The 17,911-nt window shown below is 43.4% G+C and overlaps 1 protein-coding gene across 7 annotated transcripts in view; it reads right to left on the reverse strand.

Moving 5' to 3' along the window:
- Nucleotides 1-17,911, reverse strand: part of ralgapa2 (Ral GTPase activating protein catalytic subunit alpha 2) — a 90,296-nt gene that overhangs the window by 12,459 nt on the left and 59,926 nt on the right. For all 7 annotated transcript variants that reach the window (XM_044167972.1, XM_044167969.1, XM_044167968.1 and 4 more), the window contains 2 exons: nt 17,111-17,269; nt 15,311-15,438 (listed from right to left, as the gene is read on the reverse strand). In XM_044167972.1, the coding sequence (XP_044023907.1) occupies nt 15,311-15,438; nt 17,111-17,269 (287 nt within the window). The remainder of the gene's footprint in view (nt 1-15,310; nt 15,439-17,110; nt 17,270-17,911) is intronic.

Here is a 17,911-nt window from a genome sequence, read left to right on the forward strand (position 1 = left end):
CAATTATGCACAAACACACAAAATGCAGCTCACATGCGAAAAAATAAATGGTGTATGTAGCTTAGACATCAAACCTGTGAAAGCAGATGTGCATGTGTATATGAGTCAGCCCACATGTACATGCATATGTATCTGTGGGTGTGTGCATGTATGTATACATATGCATGTAGGTTGTGCAGATGGCAGGGGGGTAACTCTAGGGGAATGGTGGGGGTCAAGCATCTTTGTGGATCAAAGCCAAGGTCAGGGCAGCTGCAGTGGCCCATGTTCAAGGTGAATGGAGGTCTCAGATGGCTCTTCATTAGCAGGCTGCTCCATCCCTGCTGGACCCCATCGGCCAACCGCCACCAACCCTCATCATCATCTCTCTCCCTTTTTCTCTCTCTGTCCACAGGGACCAGTCCTGAAAATGCCTGTCCACTGGGATCTATTTTGTGCCGTGTGTAACCCCACTCAGCGCATGCAGACACGTACACATGCTCACACATTGGCGTTTGTGCATAAGTAGGCACAACACACACACACTGTTCCCTAAAAGAGCCTATTTTGACCTATGAACTGGTGCGTCTCTGGAGAGCAGCATCCTGACCATACAGCCTTCGTCTTTGTGTTCCTCAGTCCCCCTGCTGACAAAAGGCCTCACGCCACCACTGGCCTCTGACACACACACACACACACACACACACACACTTACTCAACATCTTTCGAACACACAGTCAGCAGGGACGTTTAAGCATCATGGCATCAGAAAGTACTCCATTACTTAAAAGTACTTGTGTGTATCTTTGTTTGCTACAGCACTACCTACCTTGGCTACATTGCGATTCCTTTTAACATCATTGATTCCACCGATGTCCAGTTAAAATAACTGGCACACACACCTGTCAATAAAATGTCCCACAGTTCACAGAGTGAACACCAATCCATGAAATTCAAAGAGCTTCAGGCAGACCTATGAGACAGAACTGTGTTAAGACACAGATTCTGGAAAAAGTATTAGCAAAATTGTTTAAGAACTGAAGTTTCCCAAGAGACAAGTGCGTTCCATCATTGTGAAATGTAATATATTTTGAACCATCAAGATTCTTTCTAGAGCTTACCATGGGGCCAAACTCAGTAAAAGTCTTGCCAAATAGAATTTCAGGGATTCTGAGAGCATGAGTGCTATATCTGGTGAAGACAAGATAACTCTGAACACCTCAGGATTAACATCCCAACAGTGAATTGTATTGGTTGCAGCATCGTGCTATAGGGATGGCTGTCAGCAGCAGGGACTGGGAGACTGGTCAAGACTAGAGTGGGTTCAGGCCAAGTGTCCCTAAGTAGCCCTGCCAAAATCCCAGACTGGAACACTGTTTTGTGCTTTATTTGTACAAAACAATGACAGTTTTTTGTTAATAGTCTAAACTCTCCTTTGGCAGTAATTGCACAAATGAACAGAAATAATAAGACAGACAGAGACAGAGACTCTCTTACACACACACAAAGTTAATCTGTTGATAAGGCAGGGCAGGGGGTGAAAGTCCAGATTAGGCAAAGGAGCATTAGAAGGGATCTTAAGACACCCCATACTGACATTTCACTACTTAAGCTCCATTTCCATCCAGTTCTAAGGCACATAAGTCAGATGACGGGTGCAGGGAGGGTGCCTGAGTTTATAAGAGTGCAGTGCCTAAGGCTGAAATGTCTCTGCTTAATTAGGAAGTTTTCATAGTCAAGTCCAAAACAGATTGGACCGGAGCCACACGACCTCCTCTCCACCAAGAGAGAGAGAGAGAAGAGGAGAGGCTGAAACTCCTTGGCGGTCAAAGATCCAGATCCAATGGGGCACAATAGGAAAAGGTAGGCAGGTAGTTGGTTTAGATGCAAACACCAGTTTAGACAATGTTTCAAGAGAGATAGTCTCAAAATTTGTAATAACAGACTATCTGGGATCCAACATATGAATATTTCACCACCGATTCTGCAGAAGTAGCTGGAGGAACAAATTTTGTATCTTATCTATTTTTCTGCAGAAAAAATTAAATAAAAAATGAGCCGTAAAGGCTGAGCAGCAAACAGACGACTGCTTTTGAATAAGTTTGGCTACAGTATCAAAAAGAAATCTAGGATTGTGTTTATTGTTACCGATTAAGCGAGAGAAAGGTGCTGCTTTAGCAGCACACGGCGCATGCTTGTAATTCAATACACGCTCGTGCCTTGACAGAAAGAAAACTTCCAGTTTTGATTTAAGCAATGTGCATTCCATTCTCCTGCAGGTCTGCTTAGGAGCATGTGTTTCTTCAGTAAACCAGGGTGTAGACCTCTTTGACCATCTCGTTTTGGTAGAAAGAGTTGCAACGGAATCAAGGAGACTAAAAAAGGTTGTGTTTAAGTCTCTGGTACAATTTTTAACAGGGCCTGTCACTTCAGTGAATTGAGCCAGGACCACAGGCAATCGCTCACCAAGTGCAGTTAAAGTTGATGGACCAATGTGGCCATCAACTATAACTGCACTTGAGACAAAGAGAGGTGGGGCAAGAAATCCGGTTTCTAGATCAATTTTGAACCTAAGATATTGCTTTAACATGGCCAGCAAGAGAACTGCAGAACAGCTCAGAAGTCCTTTTCTGAGAATTATGCCTTATCTACATTAGAAACTGTGAAGGCTACTACCTTGAGAAACACTGTCTGCAAAGGAAAGTTGATTAAAGTCTAACACAGAATTTCAGTAAGCTAGAATAAAAACAAAAAAACAAACACATTTACCCAACCTAGACAGAATCAGGATATACCGTAGGTTTACATTATCCCCAGAGAGGACACATGGCTGACCATCACACCTTATGATTCTAGGGGTTTTACTTAAAGAACAATTTAAAAAACTCAACAACTACAAAAAAAAAAAAAAACAACCTTTGCCATGCATAGGGAGGAACCACTTCTACACTCCTTGGGCCTCCACAGCAGCAGCCAAGGTTAATCCTGTTTGTAGAAGCGCTGGTGGTAAAAGGGGCTCTTGTAGTGAAGAGGGACAGTTTAGAGATGAGGTGGAGGGTGCCTCTAGATGTTTGACCCCCTCCTCTCTTAGCCCCACATCTGCCCATTAACCTGGGCCAATCAACTTGACCTTGGTGAGGAGAGGAACTCAGGAGTAGCTCACAGCGCCATTGACTCCTAGTAGTCACATAATTGGCCTGTTAAGAGGAAGGGATTGGGGGGGGGGGGGGCAGTGTAAGCAGGGTAAAAAAGCAGATGTGGTCATTATTTTTTCGTTGAAAGGTATAGTGCCTCACCTCCTTATACCATACCTCATTGCAGTATTGCTGGATATCACGTAAAGACTGTCCATCCATATGGATACATTTAGGGGTTATGTCTCCTTGGTGGAGACACAAAAACAAGGGATGGAACTAAGGAGAAAGAAGGTGGAGATGGAAGGGGGGAGGGGTGGAAAAGAGGAAGGGAAGAAAGAGGGATAAAGCCGAGCAGGTGTTGATTGGAGAGAGGCCAGGCGGTGAGTGCCAGCGGTACCTGTTGTCACAGCGAGGGCTGAGGTGTGAAGCTCGTCTCAGCAGAGGCCCTTAGAGGTGTGAGGTGATTATGGGAAAACGGGGAGGAAGACAGAGACATTTAGACGGACAGACACGGAGAGAATGAAAGATAGGGACAGAGAGAGTGAATGTGGCAGTAAAGCTGGCTGCTGGAATAATGGCGAGTGGGAGAGAACAACAGATTGAGATGGATAAAGTGAGAGCATGTATGACAGAAACTAGCCAGTAGGGTGATTGTATAGTGTGTGTGTGTGTGTGTGTGTGTGTGTGTGTGTGTGTGTCCCACTCCCAGCTACTCAAACCTTGGTGTCTCATTAAACAGCTTTTTGCTGTAGACACAGCAGCAGGACAGAAAACATCTGAATGTGTCACAGGTGCATTATGATGAGTGGAGGTGTTTGTGTGTCCATTTTCTGGGTGTGCATAGACATACACAACATCAGATGCTCTAGAGGAATAGCTAGTTTCAGAGAGTTTTAACAAGTAGCCTAATTAGGAGCAGTTCCAGGAAACTGGAGCTCAGGAGCCCCAAAGGAGTCGGGTCAAACAGAAAGCCTAGGTTAATGACACCTCCTGAGGGGTGAGTTTCCCACAGCAAGAGCTTTCTAAGCTCCAACCTCCACACCTCTCTACCGTCCATCTGGCATTAAGACAGCGGGATGGGAAGTTATGGCTGTGACATCACTCCTAACCTGTGACATCATCACTGCCCATCAGTGATTTCACACAGGTTTGCCACAGCTGCAGACAAAATCTGATGTCTGCTAGCTGGCATGACCAAGTTATTTATGAGCTGACTGGAGGCTGGAGGAAGTAGTCACCCATTTTCTCAAGTCTCTGGCAGCCCACCATTCCTCTGGGGGACAGTAAAAATCGATTTCTGCTCCGCAACAAATCATAAGACCAGCACCTACACCAAAGTCAATGTTGACCCCTAAACTATGTTAGGACCCACTGATTGTTGGGGGTTCACAGAATATAAATGATAAAGCAACAAGTCATCCTCACAACACAGAGAAACAGGATAGCCACAAGATACCCAGTGACATCATAATTTGTTATAGCATGGTTTGTTCAACACAACATGACTGCCATCAAAGCCTACTGGGCTTGTGTATTCAGATGAGCTGAGTCTGTAACCAATCTCCTTTTCAAAGGACTCTGGTGTCCATTGATGAGTCCTAACGCAGCAGCCTTAGATGTGAAACACAATGGATCGACATGATTAATCAAACACAGGCCCATTATAGCCAGACAGTCACACAGGCCTCCACTGTGCATTAACAGAAAGTCATAATAAGATGAGCAGAAAGGCTCATAGGGATGAAGATTAACAGATACAGTTGGGTGAGAGTTCTCTCTGAAGGTCCCCTTTGTCAGTGATGATGACCAGTGACATGAATGCCTCAGCCTTCTGGAAACATTATTAGGTCAGAACAAAGGTGTGCATCTTATGAGCTATCTGAGGTGAATATGTGTCATATTTTTCTTTCAGTTCCTGATATTTGAATTGTTCAGATTCGAGACAGGGAACAACAGCATCTATCTGATCTCAATTTGAACTTTTAATAAAAAGTCAAAGATGAAACAGGGAAGGGCACACTGAACCTAGACTTTGATTGAAATTCATCTGATTACTTATGAGGCATTTCACCTCTTCTTTCTGCCAACTTTCATGATGAAATTTATAGGGTGGTAATTATTATCGGCTATAGGCTCAAACTCAGGTTCTGCCCACCTGTACCCACCTCAAAGCATAGCAGCAATCAAAGTACCCTGATGTTCTATAATCTATTTGACACATCTAGAAAACCAGTCTGACACTTTGCACGAGGAGTGTGCCAACTCTGGGTCATGCCAAATGGCTCTGATTTTAACCATACGATAACACTGTTCAGACAAGCACTGATGAAATATTAAAACAAAATGAACACAGGCTTCTGCAATTTTAATGATGCTTGTGGCATGTGCAACAGAATAACTGTGATGCCTTAACGCCAAGCATCTCTGTCTGCTTCCCCGCCAAGACATCCCGCACATGAAGTCTCTTGTTCCTCCATTGCCCCCTCTATGAAAGGTTCATTGGGCCAATTAGGCTGCCTGGCCTTATGCAAAATGCCAGGCATTTAGTGGGAATGATAATGATTAGCGCTAGGTTACATATGATCACAGTTGTGGTGAATGCACAGAGCAGAGAGGGTTAGTTACTGGGGGCAAGAGTGATTTCATTTGCCCTTATATTTGCATTTTGGACATATTTCAATCAATGCCATTGTGATTACATTGAGATATGAACTCGTATCTAAAAATTACATATGCAGACTCTGGACTGTTGGACCAATTTGTTCATATCATTTTGTCAAAATGATGTTAATAATGATGGATGAATATCTTGTTGCTGAAGAGCCAAGGATATGATTTTTGTTGCAAGGTGAATTTTTTCTGTACAGTGAGCATTCAGCCCCAAAATAAGTCCGTAAGTTACTTTCAGGTGAAAAGCTGTACATACGTTTAGGTTTAACATCCTTCTTACATTTGCCCTTCTCAATCTGAAAGCAAGTTTATAGTGGTGTACGTCTGAAATGTGCTGGGTGAGTAAGGGGAAGGGAGACAGCCAGGAAAAGGGACTTCTACCTGCTATAATTGTAATGGATGAGGAGGATGGCAAAGGGAGATGTATATGTGTATACACACATACGCATGCACACAGAGAGAAATCCACACACAAAACCTTGGGCAAAAAAGAAAATGGACTTCTGTGTTGGCAACAGCTTTTTCCTAATCCTCGCCCCTGGGCTATATTGTGCAGTCAAGCAGGCAATTACATGGCAACAATTAGGGGGGCTGGAGCCCAACACCTGGTCGTCTCCTATTCTGGCCCTTCAGTGGCAGCTGACTGTACAGTCTCACAGCCAGGTGGCCCTCCTTCAGTGACATTAGCTAGTCACTCCAGGGTTAATCAGGAGCCTGCCATCATCCAGTGGGCATGCATAGAGCCCCATTCAGACTGGAAGCTTTTATAGGGGAAAAGGGATGATGGAGACAATGTTGTTATAAAAACTTGTTCAACTTAAGATCTCAGACAGAGAGCCCAGATAATCAAAATGAACTTGGGGGAGGGGTTAGGGCCTCTTGGATTCGTGGCCTAAGTTCAGCACGCTGTCTTGATTGGCTCAAGCGGAGCTAGCGGCACATCAACTGTGCATCCTGCAGATTATAATGGATCTTTTCATGGGAGGACAAAAACAGATGGAGGAGCGGGAAGTGCTATACATCCACGCAGACGGGTGATGACGTGGGGGGGGGGGGCAAACTGGATTTTGTCAAAGTCGGCAGATACAAAAACAAGTGGGTGTAGCTCAAGCGGCCCGGCTATATCTGCCTGCACAAAGCCCCATTCCAAAGCCCCCTGGCTTGGAGATCTGAGGGTAAATAACACTCATTGAAATAACAAAAGCTATAGATTTGTACCCAAATCAGCTAGAGTAGTAATATAATTAGTAGAATAGTAATTAGAGGCTATACATAACTAATGAAGATGTGTACACTACATTAAACAAAGGTACTGAGAGCTGCTGTGTATCTAACCAGAGTGGTGGATAATTGGATGTCAGGAGCACAAACCTTTTCTTACATTTCAACCACAACAATAAGAATAAGCAGGATAAATGATGAAAACACAGAACCAACAATACTTTCTCTTTGTTTGACATCAAACTCAATATTATTACAGCCTGTTGCAGTGGAGAGAGACAGGAAGATTTGGCCAATATTTCTCTTTCAGCCGCAACCACCACTTGACAATGAAACACAGACTATCAGTATTAACACATCAAAGGCTGCTTTCTGTAAGAAGAAGAGGCAGACAATGCACAGCGATGCATACTTAAATGTTTTGTTGCGGTTATTGCTTTGTTTGCCTTGCCTTGTCTGTCAATGCAGAAAATTCCATTTAGTGCAAAAATGCAAATGCTGTGAGGCACAAGGACATCCTCTAAAAGAGAACAATGGCTACAGGCCAGCAGAGGAGCAGACACTGCCTTTGAACCATTTAAAGAGGCATTAATGTGCAACTTATAAATAATCAACTAATTCCTTCCTAAAAACAGCCAATTAAGTCTGTGACATTAAAAGCAATGCAGCCTTATGTAAAAAGAAAAAGAGCAAGCCTAGTCTCCGAACAAAAAAAGAGAATTGAAAATTCAATGGCCATTTAGGGACAAAGAAACCCAATAATGTCGCAAGGTGTCCTCACAAGAGTCCCAGGGCCACATCAGAGACCAAGAGATTCCAGCGGAGAATGATGAGTGACATTTCACTGACATTTCCCAGCAGCATTCAATGCGGGGCTGTCTCAAGACGGCGTCAGAAATATCTATGGATATGCTTGCATGTGACACAGGCGTTAAGGGATACGGGTTCTTTCAGGGGACGGCCTCAGCTCTGGGGCCGGTGATGAGGAGCATGGACCCTGGGAGATTGAATGGTAATCACTGGAGCACAGATAATGGATGATTGAAGGCTCTTTCTACGCCGCTGTTGGATTTCAATATCAGAGAGGGCCTAGAATTGGGATTCTTATCAGGGGCGGTGTGTCAAACAAAGGAGAGCTGAGCATGAAATATGGGGTCCAACTCAGGCACACGACCATGGCGATTAGCACAAGGATAAAAAAGGCCGCACAAACAAAAGAGGGCAGCTTTAGCTGGACAAAGGGCTGTCCACTGCCTTGTAACAAGAGACACGGAAGGAAGAAGGGACATAAAGGAAGGGAGAGAGTACTTGGTGGTAAAAGGAGGACAGGACAAGAGTTTTGCTGAGATGGCTGGAAGATGAATAGTGACAGAGCCAACTGTTAAACAGTGTTCCAGATTCCCTGCTTCTGAAGAGGAATAATGGACCAGCAGGGATGAATACACATCCAAACAAACACATTATCGTTCACGTACACACTCATACACACATGGTGGCACGAGGCTTCACATCTCTGCCAAGTCCATCACAAAAAACAAAACAAAAAACAACAAAATTATTCCCATTTATCCCCGGATTCCAAGCGTTACAGCTTGCCAGGAAAGCTCATTAACCCTCCCTTCAAGAACCCTGAGACAAAAGAGGGGAAAACAAAACATAACTAATCAATGAGAACGCACCCATTGAGGGGGGGTAGCAGAGGGGCGGACGGACGGACGACACAAGAACCTGAGAGGGCTAACAGCTTTTGCTTTAGTGTTGCGCTGGCTGGCTACAGGGTGGAGAAAGAAAGTTCATTAATTAAACAGGGCTAGGGTGAACAGATGGAATGGCTAGCTGGATGCTTATCACTTAAAGGAGACAGACAGGTTTTTACACTAGAAGCAGCACCACCACACATCAATCACAATGAACATGTCTTCTTAACGGCAATTCAGTCGGTACTAGTCCAGTGGTGACACTGGGGTCAGGGTATTCTGGCTGATGGACAGGGAACAATAGCATATTAGCAATCAAGTTATTATAGCAATTTCATTTTTTGTTGATATTTAGCAAGGACATTTGTAGTTTTTTGTTTTTCTCTCGAAGGGTATGGTGTGAGTTAACACCCAAACCAACACAGTCTGTCATTCCTTTACATATTAGTAGCCAATTTGGGATGATTACTTACTATTTTTAGGCTTACATGTTCAAGTGCATGCAAAATATAATAGATGCAATGAAAGTCATGTTATCCTCTTTGCCTGTTCAATCTGTGGGAATTGATTTTATTGAGCCTTAAATTAATTAGGAGATACAGGAGACCTTTCCTCAATGGCAGCAGTATGACACCACAGCATTTGTTTTAAAAACAGACAGTGGTCAATTTGAAAATTGTAAATGTTGTTATTGACTTCAGACATCTATCAATTAGTTATTAAATATATCAAAGCTAAAATGAATACCCAATTACGTATTTTGGTTTAGTACAGCACTTTTGTTTCCATGCTTTCTGATCGCTGTCATTAGAAAAAGAAGCCTAACAACTTGTAATTTCTATGACTGATGACGTGTTTTTCGTTTATAATTTTAATACCTGGCCTTTAGAAATGAGCACAGAAAGCACCTAAATTTGAATTTTCTACGTACAGTACTTTGAGAATATATACTTTTGTTTACATTTAAACAATGAAACAAAACAGATCTGTACTTTGAGTTTAATTAGATTTTAGTGAAAAATTCTTCAAGATTCTGTGTAAGTCATAAACTCAACATTGCAGTGCAACTGAAATATATCCAAATACAGAAAATACTGCTATGTGCTAAAATTGATATAGGCCAAGCAGTTGTCTTGTTTATGTTATTCTACCTGATACCCAAAGCCTGAGTTGGGGATAGGACAGAGAAGGCGACCCCACACAAAACTGGCAGTCTTGCTGGCTTTCACTTTGCTGCTCACAAACACACAGATGTCAGACATGAATGTATAACAGACGGAGATAGCAGGGGAGGGGCGTGAGGGTGGGGGTTCAAGTTTAAAAATACACATTCTTTGGGTTACACTAGGCTATGCAGATTCTACTAGTGCTTGTTGAAAACTCCATGGTTTCTTATTATTTTATTTAGTGTATAAAAACAGGGTTATTTTGGCAGCTGAAAGCTCCCTGACACCATATAATGATTCTTTAATAGTACTCAAATTACACTTTATAGGAGGACTTCTATTAATTTGGCTAATAAAAGACAATCCTTATTTGTCAGAAAGGTTGCAATTAGACACATGCAGGACACATGGTGCACACAAATGCATAAACACATCCGAACACACAAAGCATGATTGTTTTGTAATACCAGAGACACTACAAAATAAAGGCAGCTTCCGTATACATACAAACACAAATGCACTAACAGGCACAACAGTTTGACACCAGCAGTGTGTGTACGCTACCCCAGGCGGGGCTCTGGGTCCCTGCTGTTGGCCGTCTGTTTCCACGCCTGCTCTACCTGTGTTTAAAAAGGGGCGGCCCCCATGAAGCTCAGACCTTAGAGTGCAGGCTGGGCTGGGCTGGGCTGGGCCCGGCCCCCAGGGCTTTCAGGGTGTGGGTACCATGCAGCGGACGCCTTTTGTTACAGGCTGGGTGGCAAGAGGAGGAGGATGTGGAAAAAAAATGAGTAATGCCATGAGTCATTCTGCATTAGCAGCAGGGGAGGGAGACAGGGAGAGGGGGGAGTAGATGAGGGGGGTCGAAGGGAGAGAATACTTTTGCATGTTGTATGAAGCTAGACGCCATATGCCATCCGAGCTGGGCTGCCTCCTGAGTCAGAGCTCTTGGTTTGACAGGCCTGTGCTTGCCCCTCCTCATCCCCAAAGCCACCCCCTTCTCCCCTAACTAACACCCTCCTCCCTCTAGGCCTTCCTAGGCTCCAGCAATGGGCTAGGCAATTGCTTTGGTTGTGCATGGACTGTGCTCTGTGTATTTGTGTGTGTGTTGTAGGGGGTGGGGGGTACTCAATGATCTGAACACATCGGACATTGTCGTGAGTCCCTGCAGGAACAGCTGGTCAGCTGGAGAGAAGGGTGGGAGGGGGTAGGGATAAGGAGGGGGAAGAGATGGGAGGCAGTGCGCTACACTGATAATGGGATTAGGTTAAAACATTCAGTGGGGGAGAGACCCCTCCTCTCTCTGTAGCCCCCCAAATACTGCGTAAACTCTCAACCGCTCTATCAAAGCCAATGCCAGCCTCTGCCCAAACCACCCTGGCCAACTCCAGAGACAGGGACACTTCAACTCAGAAATGGCCCCTAACACAACCCCTGCCTACCCACCCACAACAGCCAACTGCATCCAGTAATATGGATACACTACTAGGTAGTTAAGAAATCACCTCGAATTGTCGCATAATGTGTATTAAGCACCCCTTAACGATTTTTACTGTATGGTACAAATTACTTTATAAAACCTTTTTGTAAGTGGGCCCTGTTTTCCATAAACAGGAAGTTGGCTAGTTGTACTCGTATCAGCTCAGAACATTACACGAATCCTGCATACAATGACTAGCTTGGCGTCTCACTGTGCCCAGTCAAGCACTGTGTTCCACAGTGATATAGACTGCTGAGTATTATCTATGAGACTGCCGACAGTTATGGCACAACAGCTGGCAAATTAGACCTATCAACGATGCTAAATAATTCATGTCAGACAACACTAACATGGCAGATCCTATTCATGACATCCTATCATGCATACAGGCGCACTTTTATCTCCGCTAGGTGAGGAATCTTACAGTATACAAAAGAACACACTGCCGTCGGACAAAGACACAGTGAGAGTGGCACAATAACTTGCTCAGAAGGGGTGTGAGAATATGTCACTGTCAATACACTGACTGTAATAATTATGATGGCGTCTGGGGGGTGCAGCACACAAAGGAGTGGTATCATATCCATTATGTTTTCAGTATACATCCATTGAAATTATGTACATCTCGTTTTGGCATTCAGTGGAGCTGGGGGACTGTAGATATGTTCACATGAGCCTGTGAGGGAACATGACAGACTTCAGCAGCATTTTGGGTTCCACTGAAAGGATCAAGCCTCCCTCTCTTCTTTCTGCTACTGCACACAGATACAGACGCGCACACACACACACACACACACACACACACACACACACACACACACACACACACACACACACACACACACACACACACACACACACACACCACCTAAAAGCCTGGCTCGCATGACTGGCGATGGGCAGAAACAGATTATGGTTATTGATCGCTGCCTGGAGATGGATCTGTGTGTGCGTGTGTGTTTATGTGTGTCTCAGAGCAGAGGATGGGGACTAAGGGCAGTGTGCAAAAACTATTGATTCTGTCCAGTAGGGAGGCTATGTCTCTGAATCAAGGTCAGTTCCGCACTGTCTCACCTATTAGAAACTTGCTGTCTCCCCAACACACACACGCAGACAGTTTTTACCCTTAACAATACCCCCATCACAAAGAGTGATGGATGGCACATCAAACTCAAGTGCTTGTTGAAGAGAGAAATAAATCCCAGCTACTGGATGAAGACATTATTCTACAGTGACAGTATGAAGGATCTTCATCATACAGTAAATGGCAGCAGACAGCAAAGCCATCCTGTGACAGGCTGGGTTCAGGTGACAAAAACAAAGTCATTGTCTCCTTCAAGCCAATATGTCATACACTGTGTGCATGCAGTGATAAGTACCATTAATAGAGGAACACAACGACATTCACTTACTCTACTCTGTTGCTGATAGATCAATAAAAAGAAAACTGAAGTTGTTTTAGAACATTTTGTGGTCACAATTATTCATAATGCAGCTGTGAAGGGCGAACTAGTTGCAGAAAATACACTTAGAACACACAAAGCCAGACCAGCTGCATTTTCCATCAGGCATATAAATAATAGATGATACATTATGAGTTGCCTGTGAGAAGCTTGTAATATGATGTCTATGAGGCCATGGGTTGTGTCTTGACAGAAGAAATTGACAAATTCTAACTGACAATCAGAACTGGGCACTGTACAACAAAACAAATGCAACTACACAGATTTCACAAATCAGAGATGGAGGAAAAGGAGAGAGGGAGAGACAGAGGATGTAATGAGGAAAAAGACAGAAAGGCAGCAAGGGGTGAGTATCTACCTGAAAAACACTCTTGTAGCCTATCTGTGTGTGTATTTTCTAAAAATGTTGCTGGTGGTCATTTTTCAATATCAAATCCTATTAGCCTGAGAGATCCTGTGAGCGTTACAGCAGACTGCTGGAGTCCTCTCGAGCCTTGTGACAGAGCGAGAGTGGGGGCCGCAGCGCCATACTGGCCTTTTATCTGGACACACAGGGGTCATATAGCTTCTCTTTGAAGGAATATTCAACTAATTACCTTGGAGAGTGGCCTCACAGGCAGAGAGCAGACTGTGGATTGTTAAAGCATTGTGAAGGGGTAAACTAAGGATGAGGATTTTCATCTTGCACACAAAATACACATCCCTGAAAAAAAAAGGTTGGGTCATTGTTCCAATCTGTGAAAGATAAAGAGCCGCATAACCTGAGAAGATGGAAGAATGATGAAGTGCGAAATACTGGTATAATACAGCAGCAAATCCAATGATAAAAGCATATAAAAGAGTAACTCCACCTGCCACTCAAGACTTTGTTTAGTTTATGGTTCATGCCATTGCTGGACATTGTGTCAGTCAGGACACTGTGATACCAATTCTCTTAAAATCTAAAAACTTGGTTGTCACTTTCACATGGCATATACCAAACGTAACGTTTTGGCTATTCATTCATTTATTTAGCATTGCCTCTGTCCTCAAGAGCTCTCTAGCTAGGCAGACAAACAGCAGGAAAAACAGACATGCAGATACTCATGCTGGCAGTGTGCTTTGCCTGGCACATTCATTCATCTCTTCTCTTGGAGTGTGTGAGGCCTGGCAGCCTATCAGTGCCAGAACTCCAGAGGCAGCGCTTATCGCCTCTCATAGATCATGCCTTTGTGCTGTCTGCTCCTCTGCTAAGGAATGCCAGGTAAGGCTTTTGTGGCCCAGCACAGGCCCGGTACTGTCCCAACCACCCCCCCACCCCTGAGGGTCACAGAGGCAGGCAGGCCTGCGGCTGGCCCCCCCTCTGGCACACTGGGCTAATTCACTTGGCGTCGGGTAACAGACATCTGTCACTCAGGATGCCCCCGGGGACACACAGACAAGGCCTGATATAGGGGTGGGGGGACCAGGGGATGTGATGCACTGTGAAACGCAAACAGGCAGACACATACTGACACACACCCAACTGTAAACAACACACACACAGGGTGTGTTGTAGTGTAATTAAAGCTCAAAATGCTTTGTTGTAAAAGACTATGATACAAAGACTTAATAATAATTTAAAAACAACAACTTTTTTTTTTTTTTTTTTTTTTTTTAAATATGTCAATGTCTTAAAAACAATAGATACTAGTCTTCCACCCAAATGAAACCTCCTTGGGGGAGGTTTCTATAGCAACTGCCAGAGGGGCAGTGTGGTTCTGGTGAGGCGGTGCTGTACATGCTGTCCGAGGAGGAGCAGGGCGTTAAGAGAGATCAGGTTTCCCCCTCCAGAGGCCATCCCGACTCTGCCCCCCATCTCACCCCCCAACTCTGTGCTGCTGGCATTCACATGCTAATTCATCTCCATTGGCGATTACACTCCCTTTAAACCAACTGACAACTACAGCTGGAGTCAGGCTCTTAACGGCACACAGTTGGATGGATGGGTGAAGGGATGAGAGCAAGTGCGTGTGTATGCGTGTTTGTGTGTGTATCCACTTGTATGCATTTGTTGAGCGTGCTTTTATTTTGGCTCTCCTTGTGCTCCATAAAACGGTAGTGATAGATGATGACACATTATCTGTGCTCCCGCCCAAAACAGCCCCACACAACCTCCCATGATGCTCCAGGCTGTGAAACAGCCCCGTCCTAATAGCTGTATGTAAATCAGCCAGCCCATAAAGATCAGTGTCAGCTCTCAGCTGTGTACGTTGGCTGACGTGACAAGCACGCCACATGTCTCAATGAATTTACCCAAATGGGCCACTGGTGGTGCTGAAAAATGTAAGCTCAGTGGTGTTATACATCTAATGAAATCATTCTAAAAATATTGCTAAATATATGATCATAACCTTACTGGTCTCAGCTGTATGGGTAATCAACGGTTGATTTTTTAAATTGTTGCATTCCTCTGATGAGCCATTCCAGTATGGGATAGCGAACAGTAAATGAAGCAGAAGGCATGAGGAGTAAAGGATACAAGCTCTGGTAGAGAGTCAGCCGGGACTTGACAGCTCTGCTGGCATTGATACAGGTGGCCCGCACCAAGCTTGGCAGCAGCATCCCAGTGATGATGGCGCCATTAAACAGAGGCCCAAAGAAAGGAACCTGGTGAAGTTAAGAGAGAAAAAGAAAAACAAACATGAGGCATCAAAACTTCCACATTGATCCAAAGTTAATTTGGTCAGTGTCCTGTTTTTGTTCTTTTTTTAACTGTTTCTCCATCTGTTTAGGGCAAGGGTTCAAGTTGAAATTGGATTTTTACCTAACTTTGCATGACAACCACACATATCTAATGCGGATCAATGTTAGCTAAATGAAATTAAAATGACAATCAATACAAAACAATGCCCTCATATTGAGCTACTGAACAAATTCAAAGGAGCAATATGCATTTTAGAGGCAGCATGTGAGTGTGTGTGGGTACACACGTCTGTTCATGCATATTGGAAGGGGGCCCTTAATCACTGAAGCTCAATGGTCGTTGACCTGGAAGTTGACGCGAATGTCAAAGTCTCTCCAAAAAGTCCTGCTGTCTTCAACTTGGTAGTTCAGCTAGTATAATAACCAGTCAAATTATACAATAAATGCATTTTAACCAGAAATGATACAAACCAATTAACTTAACCACATGCCAGAACACTGGAGTGACACTGTGTAAACTAATATAAGAAACCTGAGTAGCTTTAAAGATTCTTGGAGGTAGAAGCAGTGAAAGTAGCAGAATTTTGGAACAATGTGCTGGCTTGCATGAGGTGGGGTGGGGTTGGGGGGCAGAACAGTGTGCTTTGGCTGTAGAAACCATCTACTGGGTTGAGGCTAGAATGTGTTTTACGCACTCATTTGTGAACCATCTGCAACCATTGAAGTATTTAAACTTAATGCACACTTGTCTGTGTATTATTGGGTAAGTTGTCATACTCCTCTGAAAGAAATGCTGAAATGAAGGTAAAGATCCTTTTTATGCCTTGTTAAATTTAATTGTCCAACAGATTGTTACTATGACCATTTATACTGGTAATAAAGATTATCTGAAAAAATAGTGGGGCTGTTGCTGTACCTTGAAGTGTCCTAATAAAGCTAAGCTGAGACTATTGTTTCTTGCATTATACTATATATTTCTCAGTTATCTCTGAAAAATTCCTTGTTTAAAAGACAAAATTAAAGATAATCAATGCCTTAACAGTGATGAATACAAACCAGATTATATTATGGAAACATTTTTTCATCTGAAAAACGTTTATATAGAAAATATTATGGATATATCTGAACATCTGAAGCCAGCCATTCTTAGACAAAGAAATTTCACTATCCTCTGGAAGGCCACACATCGAGTGCAGTACTACAGAGTAGGTAAGATGAAAGGTAGCCAAGAAAGGACAGTAACCATCTCTGCGAGCACATACCCACAGTGTGGGTAATAATGCACTGCTGAAGTAGGAGAAACTGAGAGCCTTCAGACAGAAACCACAACAGGAGAAAGGACCTATAAAACTCACAGTAAAGTCTGAATAGGAAGCAAGGAGAAGGGACTGCTTTAAATCATGAACAGAGACTGGGAATTAGTGCAGTGCTGAAAATAGCCTGCATGGTTTTCTTGCTTATTGTGATTGGAAAATAAGACACTTTGTCATTTTAGTACAAAAGGAAAAGCAGCTATTTAAAAAAATGTTCAATCACATGCAATGAAAGTAAGTTCCCACTTCCAATGAGTTTTCCCATGTTGTATGTGTATAATTGACGATAGTCTTAACAAAATTCACCGACTATAGTGGTTTACCTGGGGTTTCTTCATGATCTGGATGAAATACATGTGGTTCTTCATCGGGTAGATGACAATCAGCACGTCTCCAAAGTCAGTTGGGATGATGCCACGTCGGTAGTCCCTGGTGTGCTCTGACCACACTATGTGCACCTCGTCATTTCCCAGGTGTCGCAGCTGCCAAACAAATAAAATGAGTCTAATCAAGTGCCTGGTGAGTGCAGGTAATTTTCATCCCTATGGTGATGATGACAGGAACACAAATTTAGTGAGATTAGGGCATGTCAGTGGGTTTATTCAGTCAGTACCATAGGCCCACATCACCTCTAGAAGGCGGAGGAGTGAACTGAGGTATAAGAAGTATGTAAAAGGGGGTGACTGATGATAAAATCTTTACTGCTGACAGATCAGTAGAAGTTGCATGTGCCCTAACTAGCTTTTATCACTGCATTCTGCATTATTTAATTTTTTCAGTATTTATTTATTTTTTTTGTTTTATTCCGTTATATGCACTGTTGGCGTATCCTAAAGATAAAACATAAATACAGCAGGTGCAAGAGCAAGGTGACTGCTTACAGCTCAATCACAAAGTTTGTTTGAAAACAATGGTTTAAATAGGGGTCTGGGCTCTGGTTTTGACTCTTTTTATAGCTTTTTCATTACAAATTCAAATTGCAAACAAAATGCACAAAATTGAGCATTTCAAAACCAAATAATTCAAATCCAATTAACTTTCCCCATCAGAGATTAAATTGCTTCCCATTTCCACTCTATTCACAAACACAAATGGAACTGGGCAGGACACGAAGATACACTTAA

This window comes from Siniperca chuatsi, linkage group LG15 (assembly GCF_020085105.1).
Source record: "Siniperca chuatsi isolate FFG_IHB_CAS linkage group LG15, ASM2008510v1, whole genome shotgun sequence".
NCBI classification, from domain to species: domain Eukaryota; kingdom Metazoa; phylum Chordata; class Actinopteri; order Centrarchiformes; family Sinipercidae; genus Siniperca; species Siniperca chuatsi.